The sequence below is a fragment of the Vombatus ursinus genome, unplaced genomic scaffold (genome assembly GCF_900497805.2).
Source record: "Vombatus ursinus unplaced genomic scaffold, bare-nosed wombat genome assembly UNPS02014812.1, whole genome shotgun sequence".
Classification (NCBI taxonomy): Eukaryota; Metazoa; Chordata; class Mammalia; order Diprotodontia; family Vombatidae; genus Vombatus; species Vombatus ursinus.
The window spans coordinates 39,279,839-39,306,494 of NW_020954590.1; the positions used below are offsets into that span (position 1 = coordinate 39,279,839).

The 26,656-nt window shown below is 36.8% G+C and overlaps 1 protein-coding gene across 1 annotated transcript in view; it reads right to left on the reverse strand.

The window, feature by feature from the left end:
* LOC114054208 (twisted gastrulation protein homolog 1) overlaps nucleotides 1–26,627 on the reverse strand; it is a 58,315-nt gene extending 31,688 nt beyond the window's left edge. The window contains exons 1-3 of the mRNA XM_027877379.1: nucleotides 26,521–26,627; nucleotides 23,619–23,777; nucleotides 778–877 (exon numbers count right to left, since the gene is read on the reverse strand). Of these exons, the coding sequence (XP_027733180.1) occupies nucleotides 778–877; nucleotides 23,619–23,738 (220 nt within the window). The 5' untranslated portion in view covers nucleotides 23,739–23,777; nucleotides 26,521–26,627. The remainder of the gene's footprint in view (nucleotides 1–777; nucleotides 878–23,618; nucleotides 23,778–26,520) is intronic.
* Nucleotides 26,628–26,656: the final 29 nt, after the last annotated feature.

Consider the following 26,656-nt stretch of genomic DNA (forward strand, 5'->3'; position numbering starts at 1 on the left):
TGTCCCTTCTGCTTACCCCTTCCTTCCACTCTTGAATAATGACTTTATTGTTAACAAATGGTCACCCTAGATTTCTGCCTTTCACAGGCCTATCTTCTGGCTCTCCCAGAAACCTAACTTTCACCCGAAGGTACTTCATTTCTTGCCACCTTCTCCAAAGTTGACTATTCCTTGCCTTATATGGCCCCAAATATACAGGATTAAGGAGGACGAATCAGTATATTCTTTGCTTTCCACCACTACAAGGTATGCTATAAATAATCATTATGCCACTAACACTCAGCATGTTCTTCTTCATTTCTTTCTTTTGTTTTTCTTTCTGGCAATCCTTCTACCTATCCCTTTTGAAAACAAACAAACAAACAACAACAACAAATCTTGTTTTTTCCTCTGCATTTGTTTTGCTTGACCATGCTTATTTGTTGGAGGGGTTTTGGTTTTTTTTTTTTAAAAGGGAAGTGAGAAGGATTCAAAATAAATGCTTGGTGATTTAAACAATTACATCTTCCAAAGTTCATCTGTTATCTATCTCTATGACAAATAAAGTAAAAAAAAATTACAGCATGAAAGTTTTGAGTTAAGTTTTATGGAATGACTTTTATGTATTACTGAATACTGGAAAAGGTTATTGAGTGAAATTATACACTCTCAACTCAGGAAGCCTTTTAGTTTTACCTATAAAGCAAAGAATATGAACTAAACAACCCTATAATTGTCTTTCAAGCCAAAATATTGTGATACAGACAATATTAATAAGACAACCAAATGTCAACTTACCAACACAATCGCAGCATTCATCCCAAAGAGTGCCCAGGCAAAGCATACACTCTTTACAACATGAACAATTTCCTTCACCAGGTCGACACTGACAAAGCTCCTAGTAACAGAACACAGAAGTTAGAGTTTTTGAATGTTTAAGACATAAATTACTGTATCTTGAACAGTTACCTTTTAAGTGAATTAAATAAATCTTCTTTGATATTCTTTAAAAAGGGAAATAAAGTGTTATTTCATTTAATTTCATTAGGTATATAGAGAATGTAATGACTATATGTTAGTTTAAAAAATTCTCTTTCCTTAACATCAAGTTCACTTAAGAGGAGACTAAGATATTTGCATATGGAAAAAAGACTCTTAAGACGAAATTTTTTCCATGTTATATTTCTACTACGAGAAACAGGATTTCATTATCTTACCCATTCCAAAATAAAAATGGCACAAAACCAAAACAGAAACCTCAATTTCCAAAAACCAGTAATTTGTCTAGTTCTACCTTATACCCATTAGATAGGTAAAGCTGACAAACAAGGAAAATGACATATGTTGGAGAAGCTGAAGGGAAACAGGTACATCCTTGGTGGAGCTGTGAAGTGGACAGTGAATCTGGAAAGTAGTTTGGAAATATGCCCCAAAACTTACTAAACAGTAAGTCAACAAGTATTTATTAAGCACCACTCACATACTATGTGCCAAGCAGTGTGCTAAAACACTGGGAATATAAAGAAAGGCAAAACACATTCCCTGTACCCAAGGAGCTTACAGGCTAATGGGTGAGACTATATGCAAACAACTATGTACAAACAAGATATACATGATAAATTAGAGATAATCAATAGAGAGAAGGAACTAGCACAAAGAGAGACAGGGAAAGATTTTTTTGTAGAAGAAGGAATTTGGAGTGGGACTTGAAGGAAACCAGGGAGACCAAGAGGTAGAGGGTGCGGTGGGACAAAATTCCCAGGATGGAGGACAGCTAGTAAAAGAACAGTCAGGTAATACTTTAAACACCAAATAGATGATTTGATCCTGGAGGTGAAAAGGGAATAGTGGGGTAAGAGGTGATATGGTCAGATCTAAACTTTAAGAAGAACAATCTGATAACTGAGTGCAGGGTGTAGTAGAGTAGGAGAGAGAGTTGATGCAAGGAGACCAATTGCTATTGCAATAATCTAGGCATAAGGTGATGAGGGCTGTGTGCAGCAAGACAGTGGCAGTATCAGAGGAGAGACTTTAGAACTTAGAACTTACAGGATTTGGCAAAAGATTGGATATGGAGGGAGTGAGAAGTTTAAGAAGATACCTAATTTGTGAGCCCGGGTAACTGGGAGGATGGTAGTGCCCATTGACATTAATAGAGAAGTTCACAAGAGGGGAGAGCTTGAGGGGGAAGACAAAGAGTTTAGTTTTGAACAGGCTGAATTTAAGATGTCTATCAGACACTGAGTTCATTATGCTCAAATAGGCAGCTAGAGATGCAAGCCTGGAGGTTAGGAGAGAAATTAGGGACAGACATATAAATCTGAGAATCATCATACAAATGATAACTGAATCCATGGGAGCTGATGAGATTACCAAATGAAATAGTATAGAAAGTAAAAAGGTTCAGAACAGAGTTTTAGGGGATATCAATAGTAAGAAGGCATAAACTGGATGAAGATCAACAAAGGAGACTGAGGAGTGGTCAGAAAGGCAGAAGAACTGAGAGAGCAGTATCACAAAAACCTAGAGAGAAGTGAGTATCAAGCAGAAGAGGGTGACTGACAGAATCAAAAGCTGCAGAGAGGTCAAGAAGGACTAGGACTGAGAAAAGGTCATGTACAATTCACAATTCAGAGATTAACAGTAACTCTGAAGAGAATAATTTCAGTTGAATGAATCAGAAACCAGATTGAAGAGAATTAAGAAGAAAGTCAAGGGGGAGAAGTGGACACACTGATTGTAGATAGCCTTTTCGAGGAGTTTAGACATACAAGTGAGAGGAGATATGCAGTGAGTTCAAGAAGATAGAAGCAGTGAGAAAAGAAAAAGTTTAAAATGAAAGCAAGTTTGTTATCTATGGAACAGATATTCCAAAGAGCACAATGGAAGGGTTGGGTAGCATACTTACCTTTGACATAGCAATACCACTACTGGACCTATGCCCAAGAGATCAATGAAAAAGGATAAGGACTCATATGTACAAAAATATTCACAGCAGCTCTTTCTGTAGTGACAAATAACTGGAAAATAAGGGGGTGACCACCAATTGGGGAAATGGTTGAGCAAGTTACAGTATAAGTATAATGGAATACTATGTACATTAAACATGATAAAAGAAACTGTTTCAGAGAAACCTAGAAGACTTATATGGACTGATGCATTATAAAGTGAACAGAACCAAAATAACAATTTATATAACATTTTAAAAAAATTTAATTAACAAGCACTTATCATCTTCTCTCCTTTCCACCTCTCTCTGAACAGGAAAAAAAAATCATAACAAACATGTATAATCAGGCAAAACAAGTTCTCATACTGATCAAGTTAAAACATGTATCATTCTGCATATTTAGTCTTATTACCTACTTTATGTCAGAAGGAAAGTACCTTTCTTCATTACATCCTCTGGAATCATGTTTCATCATTCTGTTAATCATTGTGCTCATCTTTCAAAATTGTTCATTTTTACAATGTTATTATATTATAAATTGTTCTCCTGGCTTTACTCACATCACTCTGTATCAGTTCATATAGGTATATACAGGTTTTTCTTGAAACTGTCCTCTTCATTATTTCTTATGGCACAGGAATATTTGCTTACATTCATACCCCATAATTTGTTCAGTCATTTCCTCAAAGAGGGGCACCTCCTTAATTTTCAACTATTTCTTTCCAAAGGTGAGAATTGATATAAACGTTTGTACATATATAACCATTTCCTCATTTGTCTTTTTGGGGCATAGGCCTGACAGTGGTGTCACTGCGTCAAAGATATGCACGATAACACTAGGTTTCTACCCAAACACCACTTCATGGTTCTTTTTTGGGCCCTCTTTGCTCAGAGTGAATGAAAATAGTAACTGTTTCTCTTTTGGCCAGCAACCCTGAGAGTCTTCCCCATCTGGTTTGATTTTTTTTTTTTAATTAAAGGAGCTTGACTCACTTGACTCACTTCTTAAAGAGACCTATTCACTGAATGGGTGTTACCTTACTCAAAGTGAGAACCTGAAAAGACCTTAGCTTAAAAAAGGTCAAGGTCTCCCACGGCATCCTGGGCTATCTCCAGTCATCCTGATCTATATCTCACCACCGGACCCAGATGGCTCTGGAAGAGAAAGTGAGGCTGGTGACCTTGAACAGCCCTCCCTCACTCCAATCAAAGTCAGTTGCAAGTCATGTCATCATCTCCTTGATGTCATAGTCCTCTTTGAGAACAGAGGACAAACAGAACAACAATATAAAGCTAAAATTCTACTGAGCTTTCCTCATTTTAAAAGGAATATATATTTCATACAAAGGGATACAGACATGTTTTATTTTTGAAAAGCAAAATGTTAATCTTACATTTTGATAGAAGTAATTCTCTTATGACCAAATGCTTTAAATTAATCCCTCACCATCTTCCTTAAATCTCCTGAGTTACACAACTTTTAAGTATTCATAGACATGCTGCAGCCAAAATATTTCATCAGTCCTATTTCAGTATGTAGGCCACAGCATATTAGCATATTTAACCCTACTGTTTTATTCTATGAAAACTCCAGGGTTTAAAAGAATATTTTAAAATCTTCTATTCTGTGTTCACAAAAATAATCACTGCCATCAAGAAAAAAGCTTTCATATTTTAACTTATAGACATAAAAATATGCACTTTCTAATTTATATGTTTATATTTTAGTTAAAAGACAGCTCAACTATATAGGAGCTAGAGCGCAAGCCTTGGACCAGGAAGACCTGGTTTCAAGACTCAACTCTGATATATACTGTGTAATGTCATTTAACTTTTCAGTACTCTAGAAAACTCTAAGACTCTGCACTAATGAAGGGAACTTATACAATAACTCTACCAATTAAAAATTCAGTCCCTATCCCTATCATCTCCAGTTAAACCATGGGTGGAAGGTGGGGGAGGGGGGGAGAGATCATTGCAGTAAGTCTCTCTAATAAAGTTCTGATATTTAAGACATATAATGAACTGATTCAAATATTAAAGAATGATAGCCATTGCGTCTCCTTATCTTTTTGATCTGTTTATAAAACATGTAAGTTGTTTGTGCTATGAGATACTTTACACTGATTTTGTTTTAATATTTCTTGTTGCCTCATTAAATTATTGGCTTCTCTTTGGTCCATTCTAATTTTTAGGCAGTTTTTTCTTGGACATTGTTTTGTACCTCTTGTGCCAAACAAATAATTCCCTTTCCATTTCTTTCTTCCATAGCTCAGGCATTCTCATTACATTTGTGAGAAATATTTTAAAATTCTTTTTCAAACATTTGCTTCATCTCTTGCTGGAATTCTAGTTGAGTCCATGCCCAAGCTGTGTTATCCTCTGATGCACTGCTTCTGTTTTGGAGTCATTCTCTTCTTTTGTATTTGTGTATTGAGAATTTTTACCACCAGAATAGCTTCATTATAACATAAGTTCTTTTTCCTTTGTGCATTTCCTGATTTTGGATTTGATGTTAGGGCTAGGCTCTGCCATATTTCTGAAGGGAAGATCTAGGCTGGTCTTGTATTTGCTTTCTTAGAGTACAGAGTATTGTGCTATTCCAAGATCTCAGAGGCAGGCAAGAGACTTGTAAGCTTTTAGTGTTCAAAAGTGGTCTGATGCAAGTCAAAGTCTGTTTATTATTGCAGCCCACCTCCCATTAGAGCTCTGAAAGTTTCTGACCGGACTTTGGGTCTGTGTAAGAGTAGACTTCTGCTGAATTCTATCGCTATCAGTTGACTGGAAAGTTCTGCTGGTTCAGAGCGGCAGAATTGTAGATTTCTCTTTCGTCTGGGATTCCTGCCTCAGTTACTGCAGCCTGAGCTAGATGTTTTGAGACTCTTATTTGTCTGGAGTTTAAGCTATGTTGCTACTGCTGCTGTTGGCTTCTGAACTTCTTCCTTTCTCAGCCTCCTTACCCAGAATGCCATCCCTATGCACAGATCCTCTTCTCCCTCTGCCCTGGATCTGTGACCCAGAACAGGCTAGTGAGCAACAAGTGTGCCAGTTGGCATCTGTCCTTGTCATGGTGGTCCAGTAGGGGTCTGATGGAACCCTGTACGGAGTCTGAGATCTCCTCTTGCATTGGTACACAGCCTCTCCTTGGGTTCTAGAGCGCTCTTTGCACACCAGTTCCCTGTTCCCAGCGTCTACAGACCTCCTTGTCTCCCTATGGTGACCTGGGTTGGACAAAGGACTCACGGTGACTTTTTCTGGATTTCCTCATCAGGTTTAGGCCTGGTGCATTTTCTAAATCTGTTCTAAATCTGCTTCCCATACAACGGAGCTAGATTTAATTGGAACACCGTGTCGGCTTTGGCCACTGCAGATTAGAACTGTGAAGCTCAGGAAAGCTACCAGCTTCGGCTTCCCCAGTAGCAGGGTTACAGATGTGCACCACGAAACTCAGGCCAGGCAATTCATAAAGGGAAAAAAACCAAGGGGCAACATCTTATGAAAAAATGCTAGAATCACTGAAAGTAGAAAAACACAAATTAACATAGTGCTAAGGTTCAGACTGGCAAAAAATTAAAACGCAACTGTTGGAGAGGCTTCAAGAATTCGGGACTTATGAATTGGTTTAGCCTTTCTGGAAACAACTTGCATCTATGTACCCAAAGTCATGAAACTGTAAATTCTCTTTTATTCAGTGATACAACTCCTAGGCTTATACCCTGAAGAAATGAAAGAAAGAGGAAAATGAGATGCTTCATGGACATCCGGTTTGAAATGTCCAGTAGGGAAGTAGACATTGCCACTATCTTTTGCTTTCAAACAAGTTTCTTTCCTTTCCTGGCCCACTGTGGAAGAAAGTTGTGTTTCACAAAGTTACTGTTCTACAATGGGGTTTTCATAGAAGTTTAACTCACAATGACACAAAAAGCAAAATAAGGTGGGAAAAAAACTCATTTTTATGCCTACTCCTTTTCATTTCTCATGTAGAACCTGAAGGAAAAGTCTCATATAGGTGATGAGTGTAGATGTCTATAAAAAGAGTAAGATTTATTTACATTTCAAAGGAAATCCAGACACACAATCCTCTGCATTTCCTCTCAATAACTTGGGGGTGGGAGTGTGGGTAAGGGATGATGCAGAAGAAGTGGAGACAATTTGGGGAACAGTGTCCCCAAAATTAGGGTTAGGACTCAGGGATCAGAAGCAAGTTGTATTGGTGGAATGAACTGGGGAGAACCTGGAGGAGAGAAAATTTGGTGAGGGAGGAGAGTACCAGGGGGAGTGGTATGGAAGACAGAAGAAATAGACAGGTGCTAAGTATGTGAAGGGCTCTCATTTAGAAGAGGGTATAGATTTGTTTTGCTTGGCTCCAAAAGGCAGGAATTAGGTGCATAGGGTAAAAGTATATTTAGGCTACATGTCAGGAAAAACTTGCTAACAATTAAGAGTTATCCTTTAGTGAAATAGGCAGCCTCGAGAGGTAGTGGGTTGCTGGAAGTCTTCAAACAAAGGCTGAACTGCCACTTGCCAATTATATTAAAGAGTAGATCCATGCTCTGGGAAAGATAAGATTAGATAGATTCTTTCAGGTCCTTTACAAATTTGAAATTCTGTGATTCTGACCCTGGCTGTGGTATCAAAGGAAGAGTGGCTCTATGGGCTTATAATTCCCCTTCACCATTTTGTAAAGGAAATAGTATTGCATTTATAGAGTCAGAAGCCTTGGGTTCAAATCCTAGTGTGGCTACTTATTGTGTATTCTTAGCAGTAACTTAACTTTTCTGAATATCAGTATCTTTATTTATAAAATGAGAGGAATGGACAAAAGCAGCTAAGTGGAGTAGTGGATAGAGTGTTGGACCTGGAGTCAGGAAGTCCTAAGTTCAAATTCAACCTCAGATATCCTGGTCAAATCACTTAATCTCTACCTGCCTCAATTTCCTCATATGTAAAATTTCCTCATATGATAATAGCACCTACCTCCCAGGTTTGCTTTCAGAATCAAATGAGGTAATATTTGTAAAGAATTTTGCAGACCTTAAAGTGATATATAAATGGAAGCTAGTATTATTAGCCATTAGATGATCTCTATAATCAGTGCCAGCTATAACTCTATGAAGTTCTAACCAATGAAGTTAAAGACTTGAATAGTCTTAGTAAGGCTAGCTATAATAGATCTCTGGTGATTATTGAAAGGGAAAAGAAAGGAATACACATACTTCTCAGCATTATAAAGCCTCCTTATAAAAACTGACCATATTTCAGAGCACAAAAACCTCACACAGAAAAGTAGAAATATTAAACACATCCTTTACTGACCACAATGTAATAAAAAAAATGACGCTAAATGAAGAGCATTTAAAAGGATTAAATTGGAGACTAAATAATTTAACCCTAAAGAAATACTGGGTCAGAGGAGAAAAATCATAGAAACCATAGATAATTTCATCAAAGAAAATGATAAGACAACACAAACACACTAAAAATATGTAATGCAGCCAAAGTAATCCTCAGGGGAAAATTTCTATCTCTGAATTGTTACAACAATGAATGAGAAAGAACTGATCAATGAATTGGGCACACGATTAAATCTTATGGTGAGAGAATAATCAGTAAATGGAAATATCGAAAGTAGAGAAGGAAATTCCAAGTGGAAGACAGAGGTAAGAAGAATTTCTATGACTCTACTAGAGCAGGAGTTTTTAACCTCTCTTGTGTCATGGAGCCTTATGATAGTCTAGTAAAGCCTGTGGACATCTTCTCAGAATAATGTGTATAAATATGTAAGATTACAAGGGGAACCAATTATATTTAAATACAGTTATCAAAATAATAAAGCCACAAACAAAACAAAATCAAAACAAAACAAAAACCAAGGTTATTGATCTCAGGCAAGGAACCCTTTTCCTAGAATCTAGAATATTTATTAAAAGGATGATTAGGGAATATCAAGAACAAGTCATGACAGGCCAACTTTATTTCTTTTTTTTGATAGTTACTAAACTGGTTGATCAGGGGAGTGATAAAGACAGCATTTGACAGATTCTCTCATACTATTCCTATGGAAAAGACCAAGATGTTGGCTACATGATGGTGCTGTTAGATGGATTTAGAAGTGGTTGAATGGTTGGATCCAAAGAATACTTATTAATAATTCATTATCACATCTAAAGTTTCTAATGGAATGTCCCAGGTATTTGAGCTTGGCCCTGTGCTATTTAACATCTTTATCAATTTCTTAGAAAAAGCTAGGCATAAGCTTAGTAGATCTACAATACAAAGCAAGGAAGAATATTTAACACAGGAAATGCCAGTCAGGATTAAAAAATATCCTGATAGGCTAGAACACCAGACTATGTAAGATTAAATCCAATAAGGTTAAATATAAGATCTTACACTTACAAAATGGATTAAGCACATCTAGATAGGAGTTTGTTTGAAAAATATCTGTAGGTTTTAGTGGAATACTACACACTGTCACTTCCTGAAGTCTAGCCATGACTCTACTTTTTGATCATTTCCACACCACCAGAAACATGGACTTCACATCCCAGCTTGGATAGCTGAACTTTTTGCTTTATCTTGCTGGGAAAAAGGCCTCTACCAGTACTTCCACTTCCTGTAGTCTCATGGGACTCTCTCCCCACTCCTCTCCCTTTTCCATACCCTTTTTGTGTGTTGGTTTTCTCCATTACAATGAAAGCTCCTAATAAGGGAAAAAGGAATTGGGGGGGAGAGAAAACAGGTTCTTGTTAATTGAATAAAAAATTAAATAAAAAAAAGAAATATCGGCTCCCAAGAAAGCCATATTCTAAATGATAAGCCATGTCATAAATAATCCCGTCTATGGAAATTCACCATATAGTCCATCATTTTTAAAATACATTTTTTTTAAAAAATGAAAAACAAAGAATGTGAGCTCCTTGAAAGCCAAACTGTCTATTTGCTTTGATTTGTATTCCTAGTGCTTAGGAAAGTAACTAGCACATAATAAGCACTTAATAAATTTGCCAGTTATCTATATCTTATACCATGAGAGTCAACAGTGTGAATGGTGGCCAAGAAAGACAATGCAAATTTCAGTTGTATAAAGAGGCATCTTGTATAGAACTGGGGAGATGCTGCCGCCTTTATTTTACCTTGTACTCTATGTTGGCTGTACCATATCTTCTTGAACACTCTGTTCAGTTCTGGGCGTATCATTTTTAAAAAGACATTGTTAATGGAGAGTGACCACAGGATGGGAACCAGGATGGTTAACTAATTACTTTGAGTTCTTTAACTCTGAGATTTTGATTCTTGAGAGGTCATTCAAATTTTAAAAATGTATACTAGTTGAACATAGACAGCATCTGTGTACATTATACTAGTTTGAATTTGTGAGGCTGTATATGACACCTTTTACCAGAAGAGTTCAAAGTTTCTTTCCCTTTCCCCCCTACCTCTCCCTCAACAATTAGCTTAAGATATCTCATTCATTATTCTAAATAACACAAAATTAGTGACAACTTAGTAACTTTTATTATAAAATTTGATACTTTAAAGTAGTCACAGTTCATTTTACTGCCATGTATCTGTGTCCTGTTTTAAATTTTAATCAAAGGGTGTGCAATAGAACAAGATTAATGCTAACATAAGTTTAAGAGAAACAGCCTATCTGAGAGCTGCCTGAACATGTCTTGATGATCTAACACTAAAGGGGATGTTTGTACACCCTCTTAATAGATGTGCTGTGCTTTGACATTTCAGTAGGAGTGGAATGATATGTTATGGTAATATGCTTAATGATTTATAATTTAGTGATTCTCTCCCAAAGTGAAAGGTTTCAAGAACAAAGGGAAAGTAAGAAACTGATAGCTAATTTATAATATCTTCAGTATCAGTATTAGTCAAGAGAAAGACAAGAGTTTTAGAATTACTGGTGAAAAAATACTGCAGAAGACAGCTTGGCTGCCAGGCAACAAAGATGATGTTCCTCTTTGCTACAGTTAAGCAAGAAGACTGACATTTTTTCCCCAAAAAAAGCAGGAATTTAGTTACAAAAAGAAAATGCTTTGGCAATTATATTAATTATTTCTCATTGGTATGAGTATTCCCTTCACTTTCCACATCTTTTAATGAAGTGTGTTGCTTGGTTTTTTTACTGGATCTGAGAAGAGCTTCTTGTGGCTCCAAAACTTAGTTTTAAGGGAGATGCCCAATGGGATCTGAGAGATTCAGTGACTCGCCTGAGGCCATAGAACCAATATGTCAGTGGCAAGACTTGAATTCACTCAATAAACAACCCTGGATTCCCTCCACAATAAAATATAAAATGTTCTGTGTGGCTTTTAAGGCTCATCACCACCTGGCCCATGCCTGTCTTTCTAATCTTTTTATACTTTATCCTATTCACATGCTCCACAATCCATTGACACTGGCATTCTGGCTGTTAGTCACACTGCACATTCTACTTCCCTGACTCGACATCTTTTCACTGCCTGTCCCTCTCCCTCTATGTCTCTGCCTCCTCACTTCCATCGAGTCTCAGCTCAAATTCTACCTTCTGCAAGAGATAATTTCCCAAGTCTCCTCAATTCTAATACTTTCCCTTTGAGATTACCTCCAATTTACCTTGTATATATACTGTTTGTACATAATTCATGGCAAGTGGTCTTTCCCATTAAAATGAGAGCTCCTTGTCTTAGTACATAGTAAGTCCTTATTAAATGCTAATTAACTTATTGACTCTTGAGGCCAGGTCTCTATATCCATTTGATTTCAATACCTCTCATCAAGTAACATGTGAAAACTCATTTAAGAATTATAAGATTCGTTTAAACCACTGCCCTGCCCTGCCTTCTTTTCTAATTTATAACCATCAGTACGGAAGGAAAGCTGGAGCTATTTTGTATTTTTGTCCATTTTATGGGTCTTCATGGCCAAAAGAATTGGCTAATCTTCTTTCTATATGGCCTGGAGTAGTCAGGAAGACCTGAATTCAATTCAAGCCACTTACTAGCTCTGTGACCCCAGGCAAGTCACTTTAACTCTGTTTGCCTCAGTTCTTCATCTGTAAAATGAGCTGGAGAAGGAAAAGGTAAAACACTCCAGTATCTTTGCCAAGAAAACTCAAGTGGGATCACAAAGATCATACAACTGAAACCTTCTTTTGCTTAAGAGGAAATAAGCTACCTAAAACATGGCTAATCACTTGGACTCTTTTCAATACCTATGAGCTTTGCTTGAACGTTTTTCATTTCAGTTTGAAATGGGGACCCCAAATAGAATCCTTTGATTATCATTCATACCTAATTGATATTCAGAAATACAATTGGAATTAAATTTTTTTTAAAAAGTAAACTCATTAATACAGAAATGTAGGAATCTTCAACAAAAGTGGTTAAAACATAAAACTTTTCTGCACAAAAATAAAAGGAGAAAAGGATGAGCAAGGGTGTAGGGTGTGCCCATTCAACAAAGTTAGTACAAAGTTGAAACAATGGATTTTCATGTGAAATTATGAAGTGTATAGCTTATCAAGGAACTCATGGCTAAGTATTTGCTTTATACATCTTTGAAAGTAAATTATCAAGTAAAGTTGAAACATAAATATATTTAGAAAATAAGCTTTTTAAAAATTTTGTGAAGATAGTAAAAAAAATGGCTAACAGAGATGCCTCTATATTAATAAGGAAAATAAAATCTTTTTATTAAAATGCTGCAAATCAGTCAACAAACATTTAAGCCCTTACTGTGCAAAGCAAAGAAGGTATAAATAAAGGTAAAACCAGTTGCTGCCCTTAAGAAGCTTACATTCTAATGGAGGAGGTAAAAGGCAAGTAACTACGTAAGTTAAGCTATATACAAGGATAGAAGGTAACCTTAGATGGGAAGGCACAAGCAAAGGGGAGGAGGGGAATGGGAAAGGCTTTTTGGGATCTGAGATGAAGCAAGGGAAACTAAGAGGCAGAGGGTATTTTATCTGTAATATTTGAAAGTTTAGAAGAAATTATAAAAACCTGCTTCATTTAAAAAAAAACCCCAACATTTTTACTTCAAAATCAAAAAGGAGTCTTTAACTTTCCATTTTTGTGAAGCCTCAGTTTTCTCATTTGTAAAATGAAGATAGTAACACATGCACTACCTGCATCGGAGCTGCTGTGAAAAAAAAGTATTTTACAAACCATCGTGAGGTGCTATGCAAATGCTACTGCAAGAATATGAATTATTAAGAACATAGAGAGGAAAAAGCAGGGTGTAGAAGACAGAATACTGTATTTAGAATGACCTAGTTCAAATACTGCCTTAGATACACAAATCACTTAACTTCTCTAAGTCAATAAGTATTTATTAAACACCTAATCATTAGCACAGTATTAAGCACTGGGAATACAAAGAAAGGTAAAAGACAGTCTCTGCCTTCAAGGAGCTCACAATCTAATGAAGGAGACAACTTGAAAACTATGTACAAATAAGCTATTCAAAGAATAAAAAGGAAATAATCAACTGAGGGAAGGCACTAGAATTAAGAAGTGATTAAAAAAGGCTTTCTGTAGAAGGCAGCATTTAGGCTGGGATCTGAAAGAAGCCAGGAGGCAGAGATGAGGGAGAACATTCCAGGCTGGGAGTTCAGCCAGCAAAAATTCCCAGAGCCAAGAAATGGAGTGTTTTGTTAATGAAATAGTAAGGAAGCCAGTATCACAGAATACATGGCTGGGAGTAAGGTGTATGTGGGGGGAATAAGTAATGAAGGGCTTTGAACACCAAAGAGAGGATTTTATATTTGATCCTGTAAGTGACAGGGAGCCACTGGCCTTTACTGAGCAAAGGACTGACATGGTTTCACCTGTGCTTCAGGAAAATCACTTTGGCAGCCAAGTGGAAGAGGGGAGAGATCTGTGACTATCACACTCACTAGAGGGCTACTGCAATAATCCAAGTGTGTAAGAAAAGGTCAGAAATAGTAAGGACTAGATGGCACTAGATTGCAAACCTGGGGGACTGAGAGGATGGTGGTGCCCTCAACAATTAATTGGGAAGTTTGTAAGAGGGAGGGGAGTGAGCTTGAGAGGGAAAGATAATGAGTTCCATTTCAGACATGTTGAGTTTAAGGTATCTACAGGATATTAAGTTTGAGATGCCTAAAAGGCAATCAAGATGCAAGGCTGGAGGTCAGGAGAGAAGTTTCTGATGGATAAATAAATTTGAGAATCATCAACATAGAGATGATAATTGAATCCATGGGAGCTGATGAGATCACTAAGCGAAATAGCCCAAAAGAAGAACAAAAGAGGACTCAGGAGAGAGCCCGGTGGGACACTCATTGTTAGTATGTGTTAGGTAACTGAAGATGCAGCAAAGGAGACTAGAAAGAGTCCATTCCACCAGCTGTAGGGATGGCTACTTTTCCTGGCTACTTTGTCATTGGAGGTGTACTCAGCCACACTTACAATAATTAGTTTAGTTTTAAACCTAGGGGGATTATAATGGCCTCTGAGCTTCACAGGGTTCCTTCCTCTTCTGCTATAAGCAGCTTATATTAAATAAAAAGTGAGAAATACAGTTACAGATGCTCAGAGCCCCCATTAGGAATTAACCGTTAGGCAGAGGTATGGCTCTTTGCCCCATTTAAATTTACATTATCTGCAGCTAGCCCCTGGTCTCTTTGTGTCTGAGACAAATCCCCTAGCCCTCCTTAGCCACTGCTTCACCTCAAAGATGCCTTTGCTTCAATGGCGCCCTCCTTCCACAGCTGAGTTCCTCTTGCCTGTCATGTGGTTTGGTCCCCAGGCCAGCCACGCCCACTTCTCTCTCCAGATTTTAACATCGGGCTCTATGAAGGCTCCTTACCTTTTCAACTTAGAATATTAGCTCCTTAAGGGCAGGGACTCTTCTTTTTGCTTGGATTTGTATTCCCAGTATGCCTTGATGAACATGAATCATCTCAGAGAAAGAACAGACCTTTCTCCACCCCAGTTCAGGTCTACTCTCTCTCTCTCTCTCTCTCTCTCTCTCTCTCTCTCTCTCTCTCTCTCTCATTGGTCCTGTGCTGCCATTTCTTTCTGCTGCCAAACTCTTGAATCCTTTGCCTGTTTTATTTTTTTTTAACATTTAATCTGTAACAAAAATCTGTTTTCTCTCCTTACTCCCCAGTTGAAACAAAACAAAAACAAAACCTTTCTAACAAATACATATGGTCAAGCAAAATAAACCACCACATTGGCTTTTTCCAAAAAATATCTGTCTGAATCAGTACCTCACGTTTATCATTTCTCTGTCAGGTGGAGGGTAACATGCTTCATCCTTGGTCCTCTGAAATTGTGGATTGTCACTGTGCTGATCAAAGTTCTTAAGTCTTTCAAAGTTACTTGTGTTTACCACATTTTTATCGTACTCCTCATTCTGTTTACTCTATTACACATCGGCTCATACATGTCTTTCTCATTTCTCTGAAACTGTCCCATTCATAGTTTTTTTATAGCAAAATAATATTCCATTCCATTTATATACCATAATTGGTTTAGCCTGTAATTTTACACAAAACCCATTGAACATGAACTTCTCAGTCAGTACTTCAGGGCCTTTTCAAGCACAGCACAAGACCTTTGATACTTGAATGATTCCATGAAGGTGTTTGGGCTTTGTTCACACCTGGTTCATATCTCTTATTCATTCAATCAAGAAGTCTCAGTTCTTTGTAATTATTAACAGAGGTATGTAGGCAGGGGTATGCTGGAGCCAGCTCCAACTGGCTTGTTATATTTTCAGTGTGAGCATTTATATACACCTCAGAAACAGGCACACCTACAAATCAAGGCTGACTTTATCAGTTTGTTGACTGTCTAGACTTAAAGTGTTAATAATGCAGATTCAAATTAAAAGCATGTCCTATGAGAGTATCAGCACACCCTTGGATATGGGACACAGGACTGTTCTGAGGATCAAATGAGATAATGTATGTAAAGGGCTTTGCAAACCTTAACGTGCTAAATGCATACTGCCTATTACTATATGCTGCATGATGCCATTCTTTGTACATTATAACCAATCCCCACTGTAACATCATGAAATCCTACTCTAATATTGAATCACCTAAGAACAAAAATTGGACAAAGTACTTCCATTCTAACTGTATGAACTTCCCTAAGTTTATTTTCTAATTTCCATTTTTTTTGCTTGAGCTTCAATTTCTCTAATTGTCAGCTATTTTGTTAGCACTATATTATATAATGCATTGCAGAAATATCTTTCCTATGGAACTATCCCTCATTACCACAGTTTTACCTAAAAACCTTTTCAGAGAATCAATGATTTTAGGCAAGGGGTGTCATTATACAGATTCTCAACCTCCCTAAGTCAGGTGAGGGTCAAAACAAAATAAAACAAAACAAAACAAAAAGACAAGGGGGACAAGGAGGAGCTTTTTTTTTTAATCCTTGAATCCCTTCCATATCTAGTCTACTTCTTCCTCTATCCTCAAAACTTCATTTAATTATTATAAAGCTTTCTTTCACTCTGTGCATCTGGAATCTGCACAGGAATACTGGGAGTTCAATTCAATACAATTTATATGTACTAAGAGCCTACCATGTGTAAGCATGCTTAAGGACCAGGCCAACAGAGTGCAAGTTTTAGCAGGACTTAAAAAGCCAGAGAAAGTCCACATTACAGGCCCAGCAAAAGATGACTAGATGTCCCTGATCTAAGGACAGTAGCTGCATTAAAAGACTCATCACCAAGAACGGTCACCAAATGATAAATTTTTTTTTAATTGCTCACAGCAAGTCATAAAGACCATCTATTAAGGCAAAGAGTTATGATCTTAAAGGAATAGCTCTCGATGACTTAATCTGAACTCTTCTCAAGTCAGGATCTAATAGCAGATATTTACAAAAATATCATCTAGTCTTTATCAATTGTCCTAATATATATCATAGTTTGTGGATCTTAAAGGATCCAAAAGGGCTTTATAAAAGTTATTTTCCTAGTACATTCACGGCTAGATCAGGTAAAATTAAGTAAATTAATCTTTGATGCTGTCCCATAGTGCCGTATCATAGCGCATTAACCCCAAGGGTGAATGAACATCTTAGGAGTTTTGGCTCATTATAGCTGGCACTGCCAATAGCTATGTCAATAATAAAAATTGAACCCTGTTTCAACTTTTGTACAATTTTAAGGAAATCTCTTTTCCAGCAGTTCATACAAAAATTCCAAGTCCTATTAATTTTGCAAAGTTATTACAGCACATACACCTGGAATGCTAGACAAATCCCAGTTCAGGTTAGTCACAGGACCTGGTTAGCTGGGAGTTACTCTTTCCCCATTCGTATTCTCAATGCTTTTACCACCAGTTCCCCCTCCATTTCCTTTCTCTGATCAACTCATTCATCACAATCTTGAGCTCTCCTGGCTAGCTATAGCATCAGTGTAGCTCCCAGCTCAAAATCTGTGCTGTGGGAAATATAGACTATGCATGTGGCTCAAGCTGTCTAGTTTATTGGGTGCCAGATAATAGGGTTTGTTATTAATATAAGGTGTCATAAAGTGGCCATTAAGTTCAAAGTATAACACTGGAGTTTGAGCAAAATGCTATTAACTTTGTTCAAGACTCAGCAACTTTTAATACTTATTTTATGAACATTTATTTTGGGATTAGAAGTTAAAACTCTAAGGAAGAATCTTATTTATATTATGGAGCTGAATACTATTAAATATTTCCATCTTTCCAACTTCTGCCAAGACTTGAGAAGTTTGCTAGTAATGTTATTAAAACAACACTGCTGAGAAAATAATGTTTATTTGATTTAAAAAAACACAAGAGGACTTTTCGAATTCAACAATTTTAAAGCTTTCTAAAATATGCCTTGAGAATGTCCCTACATACTCTCTTCCAAACTAAAACAAAAAAAATTTAATAAAGTTTATTACCTACTGTACACTACCTGATTTTCACACAATTTTTTAAAAAAATACAACTAGTTGACAGACATATGAACCTCAGTTCTATCAAAGCAAACAAATCCAGAAGAATACACAATGACGCAACCAAAAACATTCTTAAGTAACTTCATATTATGTCATTGCTAAAGAATATAAATTATCAGCAAATTAGTAGACTTTGTTGTCACTTCTACTTATTATATTCTTTTATTTTATCAAGTAGGTGGGGAAAAAATCCAAACAATTAGCCTTTGGGTACAAAAGGACAAATACAAATATAATTATGCTCCTTTGATCAAACAACACTATTATGCTTTACCAACTACCCATAATAAACAACAGCTAAACAAACTTTAAGTTAAGAAAAGAATTGTCAAGGTAGTAATAATCTACTACTTAAGTGACCTTGATGGATGTTGAGTGATTGGTATAGGAAACTCAACACAACAAAGGCTTCAGTGAAATTGGTAATGTAGTTAAACATCAATTAACCTGTAAATACACAAAGCCTATATTTACTTGCACCAACACAGGTTGCAGTTTCTCTGTGACGTAACAGACTGGTCTTTGCGAGCTTCTCATATCCTAAGATCAACTGGGTTCTGAACTTCCCCAAACTTAGCTAGCTAGACTGGTCCTCAGAAAATAAACCATACATTCCCTTACTAAGCCTATAAAGCCTATGCTGAACATACTACAGTATGTCTAAAAGGTATCCATTTCTTTCAGAAACCTAACAAAAAATTTTAAAACAATACAATCTGTAAAGCAAGTAACTCAATTTATTCCTCTCAACTTTTTATTGTTGTGTGCCAGTTTATAAAACATCATGGTACAAAATTATCTTAAGTAAATGCCTTCTTAAAGAGAAATTACAAATTATCTTTTCTCAAATCATTCTGAAGGAGGAGAAGAACCATTTATATTTTTTGTCTTAGACCCTGACCAACTTAACCCAACCCTATGAATGTTGAGGTAACGCTGATCTACTCTTTTATTTGGTAACATCAACCTTGATTCATTAGCTTTGGACATTTATTCTGGATTTTAAAGATTTTCAGTCATGTGTAAAGTGCTGCTGGTCTTAAAGTCAGATGACCTAAGTTCAAATTCACTACTGATACTTACTACCTTCTATATGATGCCAGGCAAGTCCCTTAACCTCCATGTCTCAAGCAACTCCTTAGGCCTTTCCTCCTCAGTAAACACATGAATCTAAGTAAATAGGTGAATCTCAGTATTGCTACAGTGGCAAGAGTTCCTACACCAAGAGTTGATGTTGAAGAAACTATATAAATGAAAAAACAGGTTGCAATTAATTGGCAAAGGAAAAGAGATGAAGAAGAAAAGGAAAAAAGAGACAAAGATGTGGTTTACAAAACCAATAATGGAAGAGAATCGGACAGCACTCTTCTGAAACCATTTTTATAGGGAGAAAATATAGAATTCATTACTGTGGGTACAAAAATTAAAATGAACAGCAGAGAAGCAACTAAATATTTCTTTTAAAATCCAACTTTATTAAATACATTAATTTATATTTACCTCTAGAATAAAGACACAGAAGTTCTAAATTGGGTTCCTAAGAATGCTAAATATTTCTGCTCAACAATCTGAGGTAACCAACCAATATATTTATACCAACATTTAAAAAGGAAAATAGTTAATATCTAGATAAGACATCTAAGCCCATTTAAAAATATGACTCATTTTAGCCAAGGGTCTTCAATGATCCATAAAAAACTTTTTTTCTTAATATGAGTAGAGTACTTCAAGGATGGTCACAGGGACTGGGAGAAGAAAAGATCTAGGTTATGAAAGATTTCTAAAATAGATAAAGGAAACCTGAAGCTTTTACAAATATTCCTTTAAAAAGAGAATCCTCACATGATCTTATTTATGATCACAACGAGCAAAAGAATAAGCACATAAAATTAGATAACTAAATTTAGCTTTACACAATATTTAAATTAATACTTCCCTCTCCTTAGAAGCACAAAATAAATATTTATGTGGGGACCACCCCTAAGCATAGCAACTTGTAGGAGTGGCAGTAATGACTGCACGGTCTTACATCTCTACTGGTAAAAAATATTTACATAACCACGAGCCCTCAGAGAAAATTTTCTTTTGCTTAGTTATGTTGTGAATATACAAGCCTTCACTGTCAGCACAAATATTCTAAAACACTGGAATGCTATTTTTCTTCAACGTTTCAAATCAAATTAAAATATTAGCTGGCCTGTTGCAAAGTATTAGCTGGATTTCAAAAGAAAAATCTAAACTCTTTATAATGCTAGGAGAACTTAACATTAACTACTTGACTACTATTTACGAAAAAAAAAAAATAATACTGCCTTTATCCACTTCCCCAGGATGTGTCAGCATCATGTATCAGGTTAAGTCTACCTCTGTCCAGTGAGTCCATAGGATCATAGCTTTAGAACTGGAAGGGACCTAAACGGTCCCATCTCCTCATTTTATAGATAAGGAAATTGAGGCCCAGAGAGGTTAAGTGATTTGTTCAAGGTCACATAGCTAGTAAATGTCAAAGCTGGGATACGATCCCTGGCCCTTTGACTCCAAATTCAGGACTCTTTGACCTATATCATATTGACGAGGTCTACCTATATGGATTTACAGTTCTTCAGAGTCCCTTAGCTTTACATTTTCCATACTTAAATAGCTTCAAAGAGAATTAAGCTAAATATTAGTAAATATTAAAATGTCAACATTCAAAAAGAATCTTACTAATACTCTCTCACAAGCAAAAACAATTTCAAAGAAAGTAAAATTTTTTACACTAATGATGGGGAGAACATGGATAGTCTAAAAAACAGATTTTCCTTAATATGTATCCTTGGACTTTTCATTTGACCATGGGTCAAATATTCAGAGAATTTGCTTTTTACAAAATAAAGAAGGCATATTATAAAAACCAAGGCATAAAATTGAGAAAAAAATGATTTTATCATCTTGAACTCTGCCCATATACTTTCATACTTTCCATCACTCAAGTTGGGAAGAGGAAGGTAGGTGTCGTATAGGCACATAGGTAGCTCAGTGAATTGAGCTCTACACTTGGACTCAGAAAGACCTGACTTCAAATCCTGCCTCAAACACTTATTACCTGTGGGATCCTGGGCAAGTCACAATCTCTGTCAGCTTCGGTGCCCTTGCCTGTAAAACGGGGATAATAACAGCACCTTTTACAGAGTTGTTGTGAGAATCAAATGAGATAATATATGTATGTGTATCTATTTGATTTTTATATATAACATAATATATAATACAATGTTATATATACATATATACAATATAATGCTGTCTTTTATATGTCATACTTAACTATATATTTGTTATATAATATAATGTTATATACATATGTGTGTATATATATTACATATGTAAAAAAACCACATATATTATCTCATTTGATCTTCACACCTCTGTAAGGATGTGCTATTATTATCCCCATTACTAAATCAGAGGGTTGTACCTATATATTTCTATACTAATGATATGTAAATTGCATACTGTTTTTTTAAAAATGAGCAATTAAAAGGGATAAATTACAGTTACTTGGAAAATACATTTATGTAGAGAACCTTATTTTCCAACCATATTAAATTGCTACCACAATTAGGCAATTGAAACAAAATTCGTCATCAAACTAGAAATAAAATTTTCCAACAAATCAGATTATTTTAAAACCAAATAATTAGGCTAAACTTAAGACACAAAATATGTTTAATGGAAAGAAAAGAATCATCCATACTGCCCCATAACTGTTAAGCAAATAAAAACTCCCAATAATACACCCAATTTCTCATGCCTCTGTCTTTGTTCTAACTCAGACATAATTATCACAAATTACAATGGCCATGGGAACATAAATGTCATTTTAAAAAATTAAAGTTGATAGGAAATTAGAATATAATAAATATAGACACAAAGCAGTTTAGTCTACCTTGGAGTCAAGAAAATCTGCCTCTTATAATAATAGTGCTGAACAATATGAACTTAAGAACAGTAATTTAGCCTCTCAGAGCCACCACTCAACTTTACAAGACTGTAAATAATAGAGTAGTTGCCATCTATATCCATGGAGAGAGTTTCAATATGAGAATTCCTTACAGTGATGAAATCACAAGTCAAAACAAAAATAAAATGTTTTTTTAAAAGTTCTTTAGAACAAAATAATGAAGGAACTGAAACAAAAGGCTTAATTGCTGAACTGGAAGAGTAATGCTAATAAAGATAATTTTATTTTGTAATCTTTCTGAAATAATATCATAAAATAAGGATGACAGTTTACATTAAAAAAAAAAAAACAACGTACTGGGTCTAGAGCCACAAATTCCCTACTATACCTTTCTGAAATGAAAGGATCTGAGGACCAATGTATACAATATTAATATTTTTTCATTTCCTAGTCAGTTAACTCATTGGTAGTTTATTAAAACTGAAATAGAAACCTCTCTGCCCTGCCCTCCTGGATTCCTTATTGAATCATAATGTTTCCTAGTATTGAAAAATTCCCATTCCCTGTCCTACCTCTGAAAAGATACCTAGGGAAGGGGACAATTAGGTTTCAAGTCAACAGTCTTGAGTATATCTATATATTCTTAAAGTGTAAAACTTAAAAACCCAATCAGTTTTGTGAATTCTACCTCTGCATCCCATCTTGTATGTATCCCCTTCTCTCCACTCACCCCTCTGCTATATTAGTGCAGGTTGTCATCATCTCTTGCCCAGACTATTATAATAACCTTGTACTGGACTCCTGGCTTGTGGTTTCTCCTCTTCAATCCACCCTTCACAAAGTTGCCAAAATAAGCTTCCTAAAGCATAAGTTTCAGTATGTCACTCCTTTGCTCAAGAACCCTTAGTGGTTCCTAATTGATAAAAGATAAACTCCTCAGATTTGCATTTAAAGCCCTCTTTAAGTCCATTTTCCTCTAGTCTCTGTAAGTACTAGAGGGAGAGCATGTCACAGATTTTGAGAGAGAATGTTGGTACCAACTGTACCACCAAGTAAATACTAAATTGTTGTTCAGTGGTAGTCTTCATGACCCTATTTAGGGTTTTCTTGGCAAAGATCCTGGAGTGATTTGCCATTTCCTTCTCCAGCTCATTTTACAGATGAGGAAACTGAGGCAAACAGGGATAAGTGACTTACCCAGATAGGTCTTCCTGACTCCAGGCCCAGCATTTTATCTACCGTGCCACCTGCCTGCCCTACCTTCCTTCAAAAACCAATTCGGAAAGCTTTTCTCTTATACCTATAATTTAGTGTTCTCTCCTCTTCAAAACATCAGGCATAGACACTGCATTCCATTAGAACGTAAGCTCCTTGAGATCTAGCATCATTTTTCAATTTGTCTTTGTATGCCCAGCTTCTCCATGAAGCATTTTCTGAGTTCTCTCTCCACTCAAATTTTCCTAAGCCACTTTTTCATATAGCTTTCCTTTACTCCTACCCAACGTCATTTTGTGTTATCCTTACTTGTGTACATGCTATATATCCCACAATAGAAAGTAAACTCCTTGAATGCAGAATCAATGTCATTTTTCATCTATCCACAGTTTGGTATGCCTTGAAAATAAACCTCTTAAATGCTCCCACAGTGGAAAGGCATTGAGGCAAATGAGAAAAATTAAAACAAATACCATAATACTATTATAACAAACAAGGAGGATAAAGAGTTTTCCTATAGCACAAATTACAGTCTACTTATTCCACATAAATAATTTTCAGTCATACCTGGATGAGGCACTTGCTTACATCACTAGCACAGAGAGCTTTGTTACAACTCAGTGAGAGAGGGATCCATGTTAGGAACATCAGTATGGCTACAGCAGGCACAAGATACGGTGACTTCATGTTTCCTCAAAGCAGACAAGGGGTGATGCCCACGAAGCTCTGAAACAGAAGACTTCACTTCAATAGACAGTCATATTGTGGAGTGAAAATTAGTCTCTTAATTTCAAATACTTTAGAATTATTCTAATGAGTATAATTTTCAATGAAAGTTGATTAAAAGCTCAGAAAATAAATAAAAATTTTATATTATAATACAATGCAAGTCATCCACAGAAACACAAAACCAAAACTCTGACTATGGAAGTTGGTACAACTCCAATGTATCCCAATGTAAGCAACCTAGAGTATAGCAAACAGGTAAAGTTAATTTAAAGTCAGCTCTTCTACTTCAGTAATTGTGCTTGAAAAATATATCACCCCTTACCCAATCTGGGGATAATGAGCTTCTTCAAATTTATCTAGGCTGGTCCTCAGACTAGGGTCCATGAGTAGGCACATACAGAGTAAAAGTAAGAAGGTATTCACTTTCATCAACCCTCTAAAAGTCCTACTCTGCTTACTCACCATAGTACTAAAGAGATGCCATGTTTTCATAAGCCAGCATAGCACAAGCTTTGAGAGGTCCTACATCCATGAAAGGCTTTGAGTGGGCACCTTGTGAAATAGGTTACCATCTGAGATCAGCCTAGCTAAATTTGGAGAGACTCATCATCACCATGTCGGCTGCAATATGATGAATTTTTCCACCACAGCAATGCTGGAAGTTGATCAACTAAGGCATAAGAGGGTTGTGGTCTATGTTGATGTAAGGTATACACCACACCAACAAAAACCAAGCTTCTCAAATACTTAAGTATTCAACTCCACAGCACATATAAAATGTTTTTTAATTACAGTATTATCAATATGTTTTTAAAATATGGACCATACTTATGCTGATTTACAATCATTTCATATTCTCTTATAAAATGGGTCTGAACCAACACAACAAAAAGAATTTACAACTATTTAACCTCTACAAGTTTTAACACATTCTATAAAATGTGGACATTTAAATTTGCCCTACAAACTTTCCAGGGCTATTGTGAGTATCAAATGAAACAATATATTAAGTGTTTTAAATGTGTTAGCTCTCACAAGCTCTCTCTCTCTCTCTCTTTCTGTAACCTATTATTACCTACACATGCTAAGTGAATAATAGGGTGAGGGGAGAGTTCAAAACACTAATTGCAGGAATTCATTTTAGATGAGGCACCATTGTGAATTCTTTAAAGCCACAATGGGGCTAAAAGGATAAGAAAACTGAAAAAAGGTGAACTCAAAATTCCACAAACATAAGTTATCAGATGTAAAAAAAGAAAATTTAACTTTTTGAATTTATTGACACTTCTGTGTGTATGTGTACATATGTGGGTACATTTAAAAAATTTTAAGTTGTTACATTTCAAATTTAAAAGGAGAGTTAAGTTTGAGATTTCTGTAATTACATTTATTGTTTTATTCTAAGCATTAAAATTTTGTAAACCAACAAACAGTGAGAAATGAAAACTCTGACATTAATGGTGGTAAGTATGACTCAAAATTTAGAAAGAGAAAGCCCTGTTGATTATTATTGGAACCACAAAACATTCCCCAAAGGACGTTAGTCACCCAACTTTGTAACTTGTTAAACTACTCTGACCAAATGGGATAATTTCTGGAGCCACTGGCATGTACTTGTGGAGCCAAAATCAACCATTTAAAATTGTTTTTTTCCCCCACTAGTTTTTCATCTTATTGACACTACAAATTAAAGAGTATTTGGTATGAGGTTATTTTTTCCCAAAGTTTTAACAGATTTAGCTTATTAAAGAATCTCTTTATTCTCTAAGGAGAGGAAAAATTTCAAACAAGGACAACACACAATCGGTGACACATTTTTTGAAAATCCCATTCTGCCTCACTTAAATGTTTATTTCCTAATACCTAAAATAACTTAAGTAAACATCTGTCTCCCAAACCTTTCATTCATCATACTCAATTTCTTCTAAACCAAAACTTTGGACTAACTTTTGTCCTCGAGGGAAATGTCAATTAATTGCAGAACTAAACACCGAAGATAACTTCTGCATTTCGGAAGTACTTTAGAAACCATGATTCCACCCCATGCAGAGCTCCTTAGCTGCATTCAGGTGGGGACACCGAGGCACAGTGCAGCCAGGGACTCGCCCAGAGTGGAAGCCTGACCCTAAAAAAGGTTTTTTTCACACTTGGATGGGGCAGGGGCGGGGTTAAGAGGTTGGTGAGGGAGGCAGGCAGATGGGGCGAAGAGCAGGGATTTATTCAATCTGCAAACATTTTTAAAGGGTGGACCGGCTCCGGGCTTAATTTCTTTCTTTTCTTTGGGGAAAGGGAAGGGGAGGACGGGAGAAAAAAGAGGGGAAGAAAGGAGAGGAAGGGAAAGGGGTAAAGGAAGAGGACAGGAGGGAGAAACGAAAGGAGGGGAGGAAGGACAGGGGAGAAGTAAAGGGGAATAGAGGAGGGGGTAAAGAAGGGGAGAAAGGGGGGTGGCGGGCAGGACTCGAAGCCATCTGGGTTAGGACGGAGAAGAAGGATGCCCTCGAGAACGGATAAAAGAAGGCCGGGCCAAAGGCAACCCCACTCCCCCCAACTGCTGCAACTCAACTCAGCAAACATTTGAGGGAGTCCTGCCTTTGAGCCAAGCCCGGGCCCAGGCCAGGATGGAACCGAGCTTCGCCCCCCCACCCCCGGCCCCGGCCGCCGCCTGCCCCGCTCTCCCCCCGGGGAGGCCCTGTCCGCCCTGGCCCCGGCCAGGCCTTCCCGAAGCCCCAAGTCCCCTCACCGTGAGGCGCGGCGCGGCTGGGCCGCCCTCCCTGCCCTCGGTCCCTCTTCCCCACTCGGAGCCGGGCGAGCCGGGAACTTGGCCTTGGGGGAGCAGCGCGTGCAGATGCCCGGGCCCAGCCGCCGCCGCCCCCTGC